The following is a 12,400-nucleotide window of genomic DNA, read 5'->3' as shown; positions in this document are numbered from 1 at the left end:
CTCTGCCGAGGCACATGGAGGACAGGGAGGTGACTTAAGACAGCCAGCATGGCTTCACCAAGGGCAAGTCCTGCCTGACCAACCAGGTGGCCTTCTATGGTGGAGTGACTACACCAGTGGACAAGGGAAGAGCTACGAATGTCGTCTATTTGGACTTCTGTAAGGCCTTTGACATGGTCCCCCACAACATCTTTCTCTCTAAATTGGAGAGATATGGATTTGATGGGTGGACTGTTCAGTGGATGAGGAATTAGTTGTATGGTCACATCCAGAGGGTAGTGGTCAATGTCTCAATGTCCAGATGGAGATCGGTGATGAGTGGTGTCCCTCAGGAGTCCATACTGGGACCAATACTGTTTATTATCTTCATCAATGATATAGTGGGATTGAGTGCACCCTCAGCAAGTTGGCAGATGACACCAAGCTGAGTGGTGCAGTTGACACATCTGAGGGAAGGGATGCCATCCAGAGGGACATGGAGAAGCTCAAGAAGTGGACCCATGTGAACCTCATGAGGTTCAACTGGCCAAGTGCCAAGGTCCTGCACCTGGGTAGGGGCAACCCCTGGTATCAATACAGGCTGGGGGATGAAGGGATTGAGAGCAGCCCTGTGGAGAAGGACTTGGGGGTGCTGGTGGATGAAAAGCTGGTCGTGAGCCAGCAATGTGTGCTCGCAGCTCAGAAGGCCAACTGTATCCTGGACTGCATTAAAAGAAGCGTGGCCAGCATGTCGAGGGTGGTAATTCTCCCCCTGTTCTCCACTCTAGTGAGACCCCACCTGCAGTATTGCATCCAGCTCTGGAGTCCTCAGCACAGGAAAGACATGGACCTGTTGGAGTGGGTCCAGAGGAGGGCCACCAAAATAATCAGAGGGCTGGAGCACCTCTCCTATGAGGACAGGCTGAGAGAGTTGGGGTTGTTCAGCCTGGAGAAGAGAAGGCTCCAGGGAGACCTTATAGTGGCCTTGCAGTACTTTATTAAGGGGGCCTATAAGAAAGATGTGAGAGACTTTTTATCAGGGCCTGTTGCAATAGGACAAGGGGCAATGGTTTTAAACTAAAAGAGTGTAGATTCAGACGAGATATAAGGAAGAAAGTTTTTACTATGAGGGTGGTGAAATACTGGAGCAGGTTGCCCAGAGAGGTGGTAGATGCCCCATCCCTGGAAACATTCAAGCTCAGGTTAGACAGAGCTCTGAGCAACCTGACCTAGTAGAATTTGTCCCTGCTCATGCTGGGGGGTTGGACTAGATGACCTTTAAAGGTGCCTTCCAACCCAAACCATTCTATGATTTAAAGCACTTTCTAGGGTCTGTTGGGAAGGAAATGATATTTTTTATAAGTCACTGTATTGAAAAGAAAGTATGGTTGCTGTTTGTGTATTGTCTTTCAAACTGTGGCAGTAGACTATACAGAAGTGGTTTTGACTGTATGTCACTTTCTTATTACCTAACGATACAGGATATTCTCTACTCAAGGTCATGTAAAATAGACTAGTGTTATACAGTTTTCCTCCATTTTCAGTAATGGCTGAGAATTTAGTTTCTATCACTTTCATCTGTGTCTGTAGCTTCCAGTGGGTGAACTGGTAGTGCAGTTGAAAGGGATAAGTGTTCTAGATAAAACAGAAAAAGGACTAAGAATAGAGTAGAAAGTGGTGATTTTTTTCTGAAATAACAGCTTTCACTTTCAGCTTGAAAACTACCTCAAAACCTTCACAAATCAGTATGCTGTAGATTATGCTAAAGTGCTTCGGGCTTGTCTAGGTGTTTGTGAGTAACGTGCTGATAAGAGCAGGTTCTATATCTTGGAAAGTATACAATAAATGCCTCAGCCTGTGCTTAGAAATTGGTAAGAATAATACTGGGGTGGGAAAAAGCAGAGGGATCTTAATGGGACATCTCTCTGCTTCAGGGCAGAACCAGCACTGTGTTAAACCTTTCTTGACAGCCTTTCTTTTCCCTTTTTTCTTCCTTCAGTAGTCTGTTCTTAAAACTGTCAGTGATGGAGAATTCAAAAGGTCTTTAGGCAGTCTGCTCACTTTAGAAAGGAGGGGTTTTTTAATGGCTTAGTTAGCCTTTGCTTCAGTGTAAGCCCATTATTGCTTTTCCTATTACCATTGGGCAGAGAAAACCATTTATTTCTTTTCTTTTTTTTAGCTGTCTTCTGTACATTGTAAGACTAATATCTTTTAGGCAGCTCTAAAAAGGAGATAATTTAATGTCTTTCAGTCATTTTTAACAGGTGTTTATCTAAAGCTTTGCTCATCCCTTGAATAATTGAAGGACTGTATCAGTTAATCACCGTCTTCAGCTGTGATGCTTCAGCTGGATGTGTACTTCATCTAAGGGCTTATTAGTGCCAATTAGATGGCAAAAATTTCTTCATAGGTGTCATGGGTAATACAGATGTATCACAATATATTGTTTTCTTTTTCATGCCAGTATAGCAGTGTTGACTTTTGTTCAATGTGCAGTTTATTATAACCATAAGTTTCTTTTCTGTATTCAGCTGTGTCTGGCTGGTATTTGTACAGCTGTCTTAAAGTGGTATTTTGCATTTGTCGTTCCTAAATTACTTCCTTGATTTTGCAGGTCCTATTTGTCAAGAACCAGGCATCAAGTGTGCCTACAGTTCTGGCCAGCTTAGTGTTCTTTGAAAATTTGATGAGCCCACTCTGTCATTTAAGTGTCTAGTGAAGCTCAACGACTACTGTATTCCAGACAGGCCCCTTCAGAAGTTCACTCAATACATTATTGTAGTTTGATGATTTACAAGTCTTTCTATATTTTTCTCAAACCCTTTTGCATCTATCTTACAGGGAGTGTTCTTTTGACAATGTGTTCCTAGCTTCACTTTGAGAATTTTGTGTATTTTTTTGTGAACAGTGTCACTGAAGTTAAGATATGACAGATGTTGCTTCATCTGGATTCACAAAATCTATTTCTTTGCCACAGGAATAATCTAGGCTGGGTTGATGTGATTTGTTTTTGACAAATCCATGTTGACTGTTACTTACCCCTTCGTTACTTTGTAGATGTTTTCAAATTGGATTATTTTTTTTCAGAGTGTCTTTCTGTGAATGGAATTAAAATTGACTGGGTTATAATTCCTTGACTCCTCCTTTTTCCCTTTTGTAAAGATAGAATTGACAGGATGCCTCCAAGTTTATCTCACTTGAATTTTGATAAGTCAGAATGTTGCTAGTTAACCTGTAAGTGACAGTGTACCATTTGATTGCTTGGACAACTACCTGAAAGGAGATTGTAGTGAGGTGGGAGTCAGTCTCTTCTCCCAAGTAACAAGCGATGGGGTGAGAGGAAACAGCCTCAAGTTGTGGCAGGGGAGGTTTAGATTGGATATTTGGAAAAATTTCTTCACCGAATGAGTTGTCAAGCGTTGGAACAGGCTGCCCAGGAAGTGGTGGAGTCACCATCCCTGGAGGTATTTAAAAGATGTGTAGACATGGCACTTAGGGACATGTTTTAGTGGTGGACTTGGCAGTGCTAGGTTAACTCCATGTTCTCAGAGGTCTTTTCCAACCTGAATTATTCTATGGTTCTATGAATTGATGACACTCACTATTCAAGTGTTGGATGCTTCCATATTGTGTAGTATGTTGTATTTCATGCAGTTGCACCCTTTCATAATGATCTAAGTGAAGTTCTGGTGGAAAAGCTTTAAAAAGAAAACTCTCCAATATAACTTTTTCTTCTCTGAAGTGAAATATTTAAGTATTGTCAAATCTGGATTCTTTCCTAATGCAATGTCTTATGTTACTTCTTAAATGAAGCTTAGTATTGATTATTTTCTTTTCAGAAATTGGTATGAAAAGCTTTTTTAATGTATTTCATTTTCCAGTTTGTCAAATTTGCCAACATTGAGGAAGACACACCTTCATATCACAGACGCTATGACTTCTTTGTGTCTCGATTCAGTGCCATGTGTCATTCATGTGACCACGATGCAGAAATACAAACCGAGTAAGTGCCATTCTGTCTATATTACAGAAAACTGTCTTAACATGTTAATATAGTCTGTAATACAGCTTTTATTATGATATTTGGTGGAATAGTTCATTCCATAAGAAGAAAATGAAAGTCCGACTTTTTAAATAGCATTGAATATTGCAAATCTTAGATGGCTAGAACTCTAGAATATTTAAGTGGAATTTTACCTGCATAATGCTTGCCAGATTGCATGGATTCTCTCCAGAAAAGCACTACTTATTACTGTAAATGTGTGCGAGTTGCATAACTCATTTGAGAAATTAATGGGGCTTATATGAATAGAAGAGCAAAAGCATATTTTGAGTCTGCTGTTTGAGAATTACTCATTAAAAATTGAATTTTCATAGATGTCTGCAGTATGATACTGTGTGTGAAACTGAAATGCCTTCATGAATTAGTATTGCAAATTTTTACATTATTATGTAAGCTCAATTTTTTTTTTTTACTTCAGCTCCCCCTAGCGAAGTGTTCTTTATATGAATTGTCAATCAGTATTTAACTCCTGAGCATTTTAGAAAACTTAGGGCTTTTTAGATTCTATGGTTTGCATCTCTGTTTTACTCACCTTTTCTATTTCCACGCATTAAATTGTTCAGCCAACTATGAAAAATTAATGTGCTGAACATTTATTCAACCCTTTGGGTGTGCTGCTGTTATGTTAGCTGCAATGCGTAAAGATTTTTCTTAGAAGTTTGCAGTTTCAAAAATCTGTGAACTGTATTTTCAAAAGAGTGAATACTGTGTACATCACTTAGGGGGAAAAAAAGAAAACAAAACAAGGAATTCACTCCTCCTTTAGTTTTCTGGTTCATTCCTCCTTATTTTTCATAATTTGCTCCCATCTTATTTGTTGCACTATTGCTGTACATAGGGTTCTGCTCTAAAATTTGTCTCTAAAAAGGTTAGGATTAAATCTGCCTCCTGCTCCTGTACTTTTCCACCCTCTTTCACTTTAGGAAGATTATTCCAGTGAATGGTTTTACAGCATGAACCCCCATGAATTGGTTGGGGAAGGACTGAAGGGATGGTAAATAATACTTGGGGACGAAGGGGCAAAGGGGATGGAAACTTCTTAGGCAGGTGTCACTAATTAAACTGGTGTATCCTGCAACTACCTCATAACTTAGGCTTGTGTCAGGTACAGTGTATTTACCTGAAGCTGATGGTTGTAAGTAGTATTAATAAATGTTTTAGTGAGCTTTTTGAGATTTTTGCCTTTTTGGCTTAGGGAAACTAAACCAGAAATGTTAAACTGATTACTTACTGTAAAATATTCCATAAGAGCTTAGGATATGAAGCTCAGCTCAGGATTTTTAGTACTACTTTCACTTTCATTGCCGCTTGCAAATGAGAGGTATCATTAGTAATAAACTAGAACTTGGAATGAATTAAGAGAATAGTACATCCCCGATTCATCTATCAAGTACGATCTACCACTCATAAGGACACCCTAAAGTAAAATACTTCAAAGCTGTGATTGCTGTAGGAGTAAAAGAACTGTGCTAATCTTTTGCTCTTCAGATTGTCAGTCTGTACCATTACCTGTGCTTCAGTTTGCAATGTTGATGTACCCTTAGATAGGGAGGAATTTCATCCTAGTGACATAAGACTGTACATGACCTTGATTTAAATGTAATCTTTGCTTTAATACCTATCTGAGCCTTCCTTAGAGAAATGAAACATTTCCTGTATGTGATGAAATTTGATGCTGCCCCTTCCTCAGTACTTCAACCCTCATTTTTCAGCCTCCTGTACAACAGTAAGAACATGAAATTAGTGCTAGTGGCACTCCAGCACACAAAAGTGTGACCCTTTTTTCCCCCATGTGAATCGGTTTTTCACTCAGGTTGACCAAAAGTAGCAATATGACTTTTTCCCCACATCATCGTAGACAGTTTAAATGTGTCTCTGTTGATTGCTGTTCATAAAGATCTCTTTCATTCTTGGAGTTGGCATACCAGATTTGCTGTAGGTACTGAGGTAATTCAACAAAACAGATGAGCTGTGACTACAGATTACAATTCTAAAAGCAGATATCACATGTAGTTGATACCGTTGATGGGCACTAGGGAGTAATTCAGCTGATCCTAAAACAGACAGAACTAATAATTTAAAAGAAAAAAAAAAAAAAGATGTCTGTGATGGAATTTTGGAAGCTCTGTGCCTTAATTGTCAATCTTAGATCCTTAATATTGGAAACTTAATATTGAATACTGTGCTGTAGTTGTAGTACAGCAATAGCAAGTGCTTTTCTAGCTGTTTGTGCATTCATCTTCCCTGTTTGGTATGTAACCCTATTAAAAGTGTCTTGAAAGGTTTGGAATGGTATCACATCCATATTGAATGCATGTGGCTTTGTTCAGAAATAGCTGAAAATCAGAGGGCTACAGATAGAAGTATTTACAAATGGAAATCTAAACAAAAATACTAATTATAGAGTTCGGTTAGGTCTGTAGTTCATCTAGCAAATGTTTTAATGTAGTGAATTTGACTGAACAAAGGCTAGTTATGTGTTGTCCATACTGAAATCAAGATTTAAAAAATGAGGGATGGATTTTAATAGAAGTAATTTCAAATTTTAGTGAAGCTTGTGCTTATTTCCCTTGATTGCTATATCACCTTTTCTTCTACTCATTTTCAGTAAGTAAAATTCTATTCCCACCATTTATTATAATGGCATAATTCGCTATTACCACTTCAAAAAAGAATATTTTGCCATTCTATTCACTGTACAGATTCTCCTGCAAACTCTTTTTGTTCAACAAAACAAAATAGCTAACAGCTAGACTAAATCTTTTTTAGAACTTATATTAATTTTTGCTTTTTATTGTTTTATTGGTGTGGTTGATCAGTTCTTAGTTAATTTGTTTCAAATGGTTTTAGGATAAAAGTGGTGGTTCCTTTTGTGCATCAGGCTTAAGTTGATAGAATTATCCTTTGCTTTCCATCTTGTGAATCTTGCACGAATCTTTAAAGATTTGTTATGATTAATCCACAGCGTTAATTACAACTTTTTAAGGACATGATCACATGGCTCTGGTAGCTATTGCTTCAGCTTTGCTGTGATAACTTCACAATATTTTTCTTCAGCACTGGAATAGGTTGAGATTGCACACATTTCAACTGATGGATAGTAAATTGCATAGAGTTGGTGGGGTTTTACCCATGTGACTTTCTTTTGGAGGTTGTAAACACAGTTTGAGTATTCATTTATCAGTGTCAGCATTATCCTTACAGATCACCTTCTGTTCAGTTTTTTTGTCAGCTTCTTTACTATAAAGGCGTTTAAAGGCAATATGGGCAACCTTAATGAATTGGCCAAATTTCCAAATACTGCTTTTGAGAACTTAATGGAATTCTACACTACATAATTACTATTGTCTAATAGGTAAACAGCCATACTGGGAGGTTCTGTGTTTCTCCTTTTTAGTAATTCCTTTTTTCCTTCCTTAGGATCCGAATTGCTGGAATCAGGGGCATTCAGGGAGTGGTTCGAAAAACAGTTAATGATGAACTTCGAGCAACTATATGGGAACCTCAGCACATGGACAAGATAGTACCATCATTGCTGTTTAATATGCAGAAAATAGAAGATATTGACAGGTATTTTTATTCCTGGTCACTGGCATGTTTTTTAAACAATCTTTAGGCTTAGATTTTATGATAGATACCTTTTTCTTTTTAGTGGAAATAACTACTGACATTTACTAGCTGAGTCTCCTTGAAACTGAATAGCGCAGCTCTGCTTAACTGCTCTTAACGTTTCTTCTCTTAAAGTCTTTTCAACCGCCTTTGTTTCACTTGTTCCGGATTCTATTGGCCTAAAAATTTCTCCAGAAATTGTATAACCATGTTTAGACTTCTTGAAAATTGTAAACTCTGTGTTTTGTAATGTCAGAGATTAGTAAGCACAGGCTTTTTGGTGACTCAAATGATTTTGTTAGTTATATTTGTTAACAATTGAGGGTTTAATTCCCATTTAGCCATTACTAACAACTGTCTGTCCTGTCTGCAACAGTACTTAAAGTGGGGATTTAAAATTTATTAATATGTAGACACCCTTCTCTTTTTTGGCTTTCAATGACTCCTAGGCATATTACCTGCCAGATATGCCTTCAGAAAAGATCTCTGATAATTGATGTTGAGGATATACCAGTCACCTTACTGACTGAAATAGGATTTAGATCAACCACTTAAAGCAGATCAGTTTATATGTACTGCAGGACTAATTTTTATCATTTGTTGAGCAATTCAGTAGTGGTGAAAAACAAATCTGTCAAAAGGCAACTGTTAATTAAACATCTGAACTGGCTGCTTGAAACTTTTTCTATACTGCACATTCAACAGGAAAAAAACCTAATGATTTTCCAAGTGGCAAGTAGGGGCCTTGTATTATGTGCATATGACAGAAAAACTGAAAACAGTATTTATAAATTGTTCATCTGTTGGCCTTAAATGATCTTACAGAGAATTTCTCATCTCGTTTTACATGCGGCTTCATATTTGTGGAGCACAAACAGAGGCATCTTGAAGAGTAAGAAGCATTTTGTTCTGGCAGATGGAATCAAAGCTTTATTTGAGAAAGAGCAGAAATTCCAGAAAATAGCCCCAACTTAAGTCCATAGAAAATAATGATTTTTCTTTAAAGCTGAAGGACACGTAGGTAACACTTACCTTAAAGATCAGTGTAATTTTTACTTGTGGAACCTTAATAGCTTAATTCAAGATTCTTCTGAGTACATGTCAGATAAGGCACTTTTTGGGGTTAAGAATTTAGTATTTAAACATTTTAAAAAGATAATTATATGTGGATGTTGTTATTTGTCTGTATATCTGAATGCACATTCTAGTTATGTGACTATCAGATAAATTTGCAAGTGTAACATATTCTAAAAATCAGATTGGGTTTTTTCTTAGTTGTACTTCACGACGATTCTGTATTACAAAATAATTGCCATGCATACTTCAGTATAGTATAAGGCATTGCCTGAAAGACTCTCCCTCCCTCCTTCAAGTTCCCTAGAAGAAAATTCAGAAGAGTGAGTCATGTATGTCAATTTATGTGTATCTCTAAAATGGGGATATATGAAATTGGAAATTCACTTAGTTTGTACGATATTTTTCATGATTACTGCAAAGCTAAACGTGCCAGCCTTGTTTAAGGCAGAAGGACACTCTAGCACTTGTAGACTTGACTTCAAATCCTTCTAATATATCTATAATGTTCATATAAATTCTGTTTTAGAGGTAGATTAGAATATATTTCTTTCTTGGGGTGAGTTAGTCATAGTCAAACATTTCTGTAGGTACTCCGCTCAAAAGTAGCAGTTAAGTCTTACTTCACATGTCACATCATATTTTTTTGGCCAGTCCTGGTTTTGTGGTGTTACGGAAGTCTCATGCATGCGATGCTGAGTTGCTGTGAGCCAGTTTAAGCCTGTGATTAGATGTTTGCTATGGAAACTGCTGTACTTCAAAACATCCTTCCTTCCAGTTCCTTGTTGCCACCTTTTCTGATAGAGATTACCCACAAGAAAGCTGGTAGACAGTTAAAGGGAGTAGTTCTTGCCCATTTCATTGCAAAATATATTTCATGTTTCATTCCTCTGGACTTGTGGTAGTACAGAAAGTCTGGATGCAGAGGAATAGTAGTAATTTTTTTTTTAAGTGTTGCAGTTGGATTTGTCAGATCTTTGTTTAAAAACCAAGTCAGTGAAACAAAATGAGTGCAAGTTGCTCATTTGAATTTAGAAACTTGAGAGGCTGTACAAAGTTTTATATTCATTGTCTGTCAACTAATAATGCTAAGGAGCACTAACTGAGAAATACTTATAGGTAGATGCTGTTAAAGTTCAAAATAAAACTGATTCCTACAGACAACGGGAGATAATTTTGAACATTGTGATGCAGTCTAAGACTAACGTTTTAGAGTAGGAAGACTGGATTGCAATATCTTCCTTTAACCTATTCTAAAATAAGACTCCAAGCAATGCTGAGAAGTCACTTTCTATAGGATTGCATATACAAACATTTAAAAGATAACTTATTTTTACTGCATTTTAACTAGAATTCTTCCAGACAGACTAGCTCCGTGTGTTCTGCAGCCTGCTTTCTTTCCCCCCCATCCAGCCGCCTTTGTAATCCTGCTGTGTTCTAGGGAATCTGTGTCAAAACAGCAATGGGAATGACAGTCCTGCACTGTTGTTTGTACCTTCTGTGCTGAGAAGGATGCCCATCTGTCTAGATCAGAGTCTAGGCAGTACAGGAAAAAAAAAAAAAACAAACGGAGATTGAGGGGCACAGCAGTTGGATAAAGCTGCAGTTTAGTGGTACTCATGGTGGATTATATACAAATTATCATGCCTTTTAGAATTCTAATCATTGTGCATTTGTAAAACTATTTCTCTCCTTACTTATCTAACAGGGTGCCTGGGGCTTTTTTATTATTAAAATCTGACAATCTAGCAATGTTACGGTAGCTTCTGAAACACTGATGTTGCCAGAGGCAACAGGATTTTTATATTGCAACTTTTAGATTGCAGTAGTCTTGAAACACTAGAATATCTTTTGATATCAGAAGATATTACAACTTTGATGTTAATGTGTTTATCTGACTCGTGGTATTTCAGTATTTGACTTTTTATAATGCTCTAAAGCTATGTTTTTATGATGCTGAAGAGTGAACATTAACTAAAGCTGATGCTGTCAGTGAACACTTTTAAACATATTTAATGCACAAGCTTGCACTGCAGAACTGGAAGTATGATTAAGGTTTTAGTGTACTGATTTCTGCAGTCTAAAATACATCTCCTAATGCATAGTTGAATAATGTTAATGTAGGTGAATGAATCCTCACTTAAGTTTCTATAATGCGTTCTGTGCAAAAAAAATATTTGCCACCTGTACCATACTTCTCAATAAGTAATATTGCACCTTAGGTGGAACTGTTTTATTTCCTTCTTCCTCAGTCTCCCACCTCTCAACTGCTCAATTTAAATGAAGTATTAGTAACAGCTTAATGGTATGATGTGTGAAGCACTTAAATTCAGAAATACGTTTCATTTGTTCTAGTAATTCAGGTCTCTGTGTGCTGAGGAGGAGGTGACTTTGGACAAAGGAGGAAAAAAAAAAACCAAACCCCAAACAACTAAAAGACCCACAGCCAACCTACAAGCCAAAAAACGAACCAAAAAAACATTACCAAGGCCTGCATCAAAAATGAGAACTGGGAAACTGGAAACTCTTCTAGAAAGGCTCTACCTTTCACTGTTTACAGTGCAGGTGCTGATTTTAGTTACTCCATGGTGAGGACAGGAAAGCTTAGTGGTAGAATTCAGGCCTTTGTAGGTTTTGGGTTGTCCAAACCTGTAAGATTTATGTAGTTTTGCTTCTCTTGTGTCTGGATTCTGTCTTTAATTCAGTACTCTTACTCTCTTTTTGCGCCATGTTGATTTTAAGCAGTTGGCCTAATTCCCAGTCACCAAGGAAAAAAAAAAAAATTGAAAATGACAGTATTTGAACTTTACAAAAGTTTGGTCATTAGTATAAAGCACTAAAGCCTTGCTTTGCACTGCAAGATCCATTAAGTCATAAGTTTAAATTTCCATATGAAATTAATTTAGTCTTTCACTGGCGTATTTTAGCACCTGAAGAAGTAGTAGTTGTAGTAATAAATTCTCCCCTGCCATTGCTTTTTTCCTCTCCCTCCCATTGTGTCATTTTTTATTATCCTTTACTATCAGTAGTACATTTCTATGATTGCAATAACTAGTCTTCTTGTTAAAGGACAAATTTCTCAGCAAAACTTAGGCAGTTTAACACTCTTCATGGTGTATTTATCTGATGCAAAGTTTGACAATCTGTATTTTTTTGTTGTTATGTTGCTTTGTTTCTTTTTCAGAGCAATGCTTTTAGGGAAAGAAGAATCCTCCTTCAACAAGGGCCACCTTTATAAATATAGTATGGGGAAATTAACATCAATATCTACATCTTAAAAATACATTTCCGAATGCGAAAGGTGTTTGATGGGTTTTTTTTTTTTCCCCCTCCAAATTATTAGTAACGTACTATGTGGTGAATATGGGCGTCCAGTTGCCCAATGGTATCATAGAGATGAAGAATACTGCATGGCAAAAAGCAACTTGGCAAGGTGTTATGTTTTAATAAGGTTAAAAGTTAGAGGTTTGTATGTACTGATCCAGATATTCTAATAGATATGCTTAGCTTTTCATTCCCTGTGGTGGGTTAGCCCTGGCTAAAAGCCAAACTCCCACCCAGCCATTCTTTCACTACCCTCCCCCGCAACACGACAGGGAGAAAATAGGATGAGAAACCTCATGGGTCAAGATAGAGACAGGGAGATCACTCACCAATTACCATCACAGACAAACC

At 37.4% G+C, this 12,400-nt stretch overlaps 1 protein-coding gene across 2 annotated transcripts in view; it reads left to right on the top strand.

The window, feature by feature from the left end:
* EFR3A (EFR3 homolog A (S. cerevisiae)) overlaps positions 1 to 12,400 on the top strand; it is a 90,084-nt gene that overhangs the window by 32,415 nt on the left and 45,269 nt on the right. For both annotated transcript variants that reach the window (XM_010576915.1, XM_010576914.1), the window contains exons 7-8: positions 3,861 to 3,982; positions 7,463 to 7,612. In XM_010576915.1, coding sequence (XP_010575217.1) covers positions 3,861 to 3,982; positions 7,463 to 7,612 — 272 coding nt within the window. The remainder of the gene's footprint in view (positions 1 to 3,860; positions 3,983 to 7,462; positions 7,613 to 12,400) is intronic.

This window comes from Haliaeetus leucocephalus, unplaced genomic scaffold (assembly GCF_000737465.1).
Source record: "Haliaeetus leucocephalus isolate CR32 unplaced genomic scaffold, Haliaeetus_leucocephalus-4.0 Scaffold555, whole genome shotgun sequence".
NCBI lineage: Eukaryota > Metazoa > Chordata > Aves > Accipitriformes > Accipitridae > Haliaeetus > Haliaeetus leucocephalus.
The sequence above is the reverse complement of the archived record's forward strand: the minus strand, read 5'-3'. Positions and strand labels throughout refer to the sequence as shown.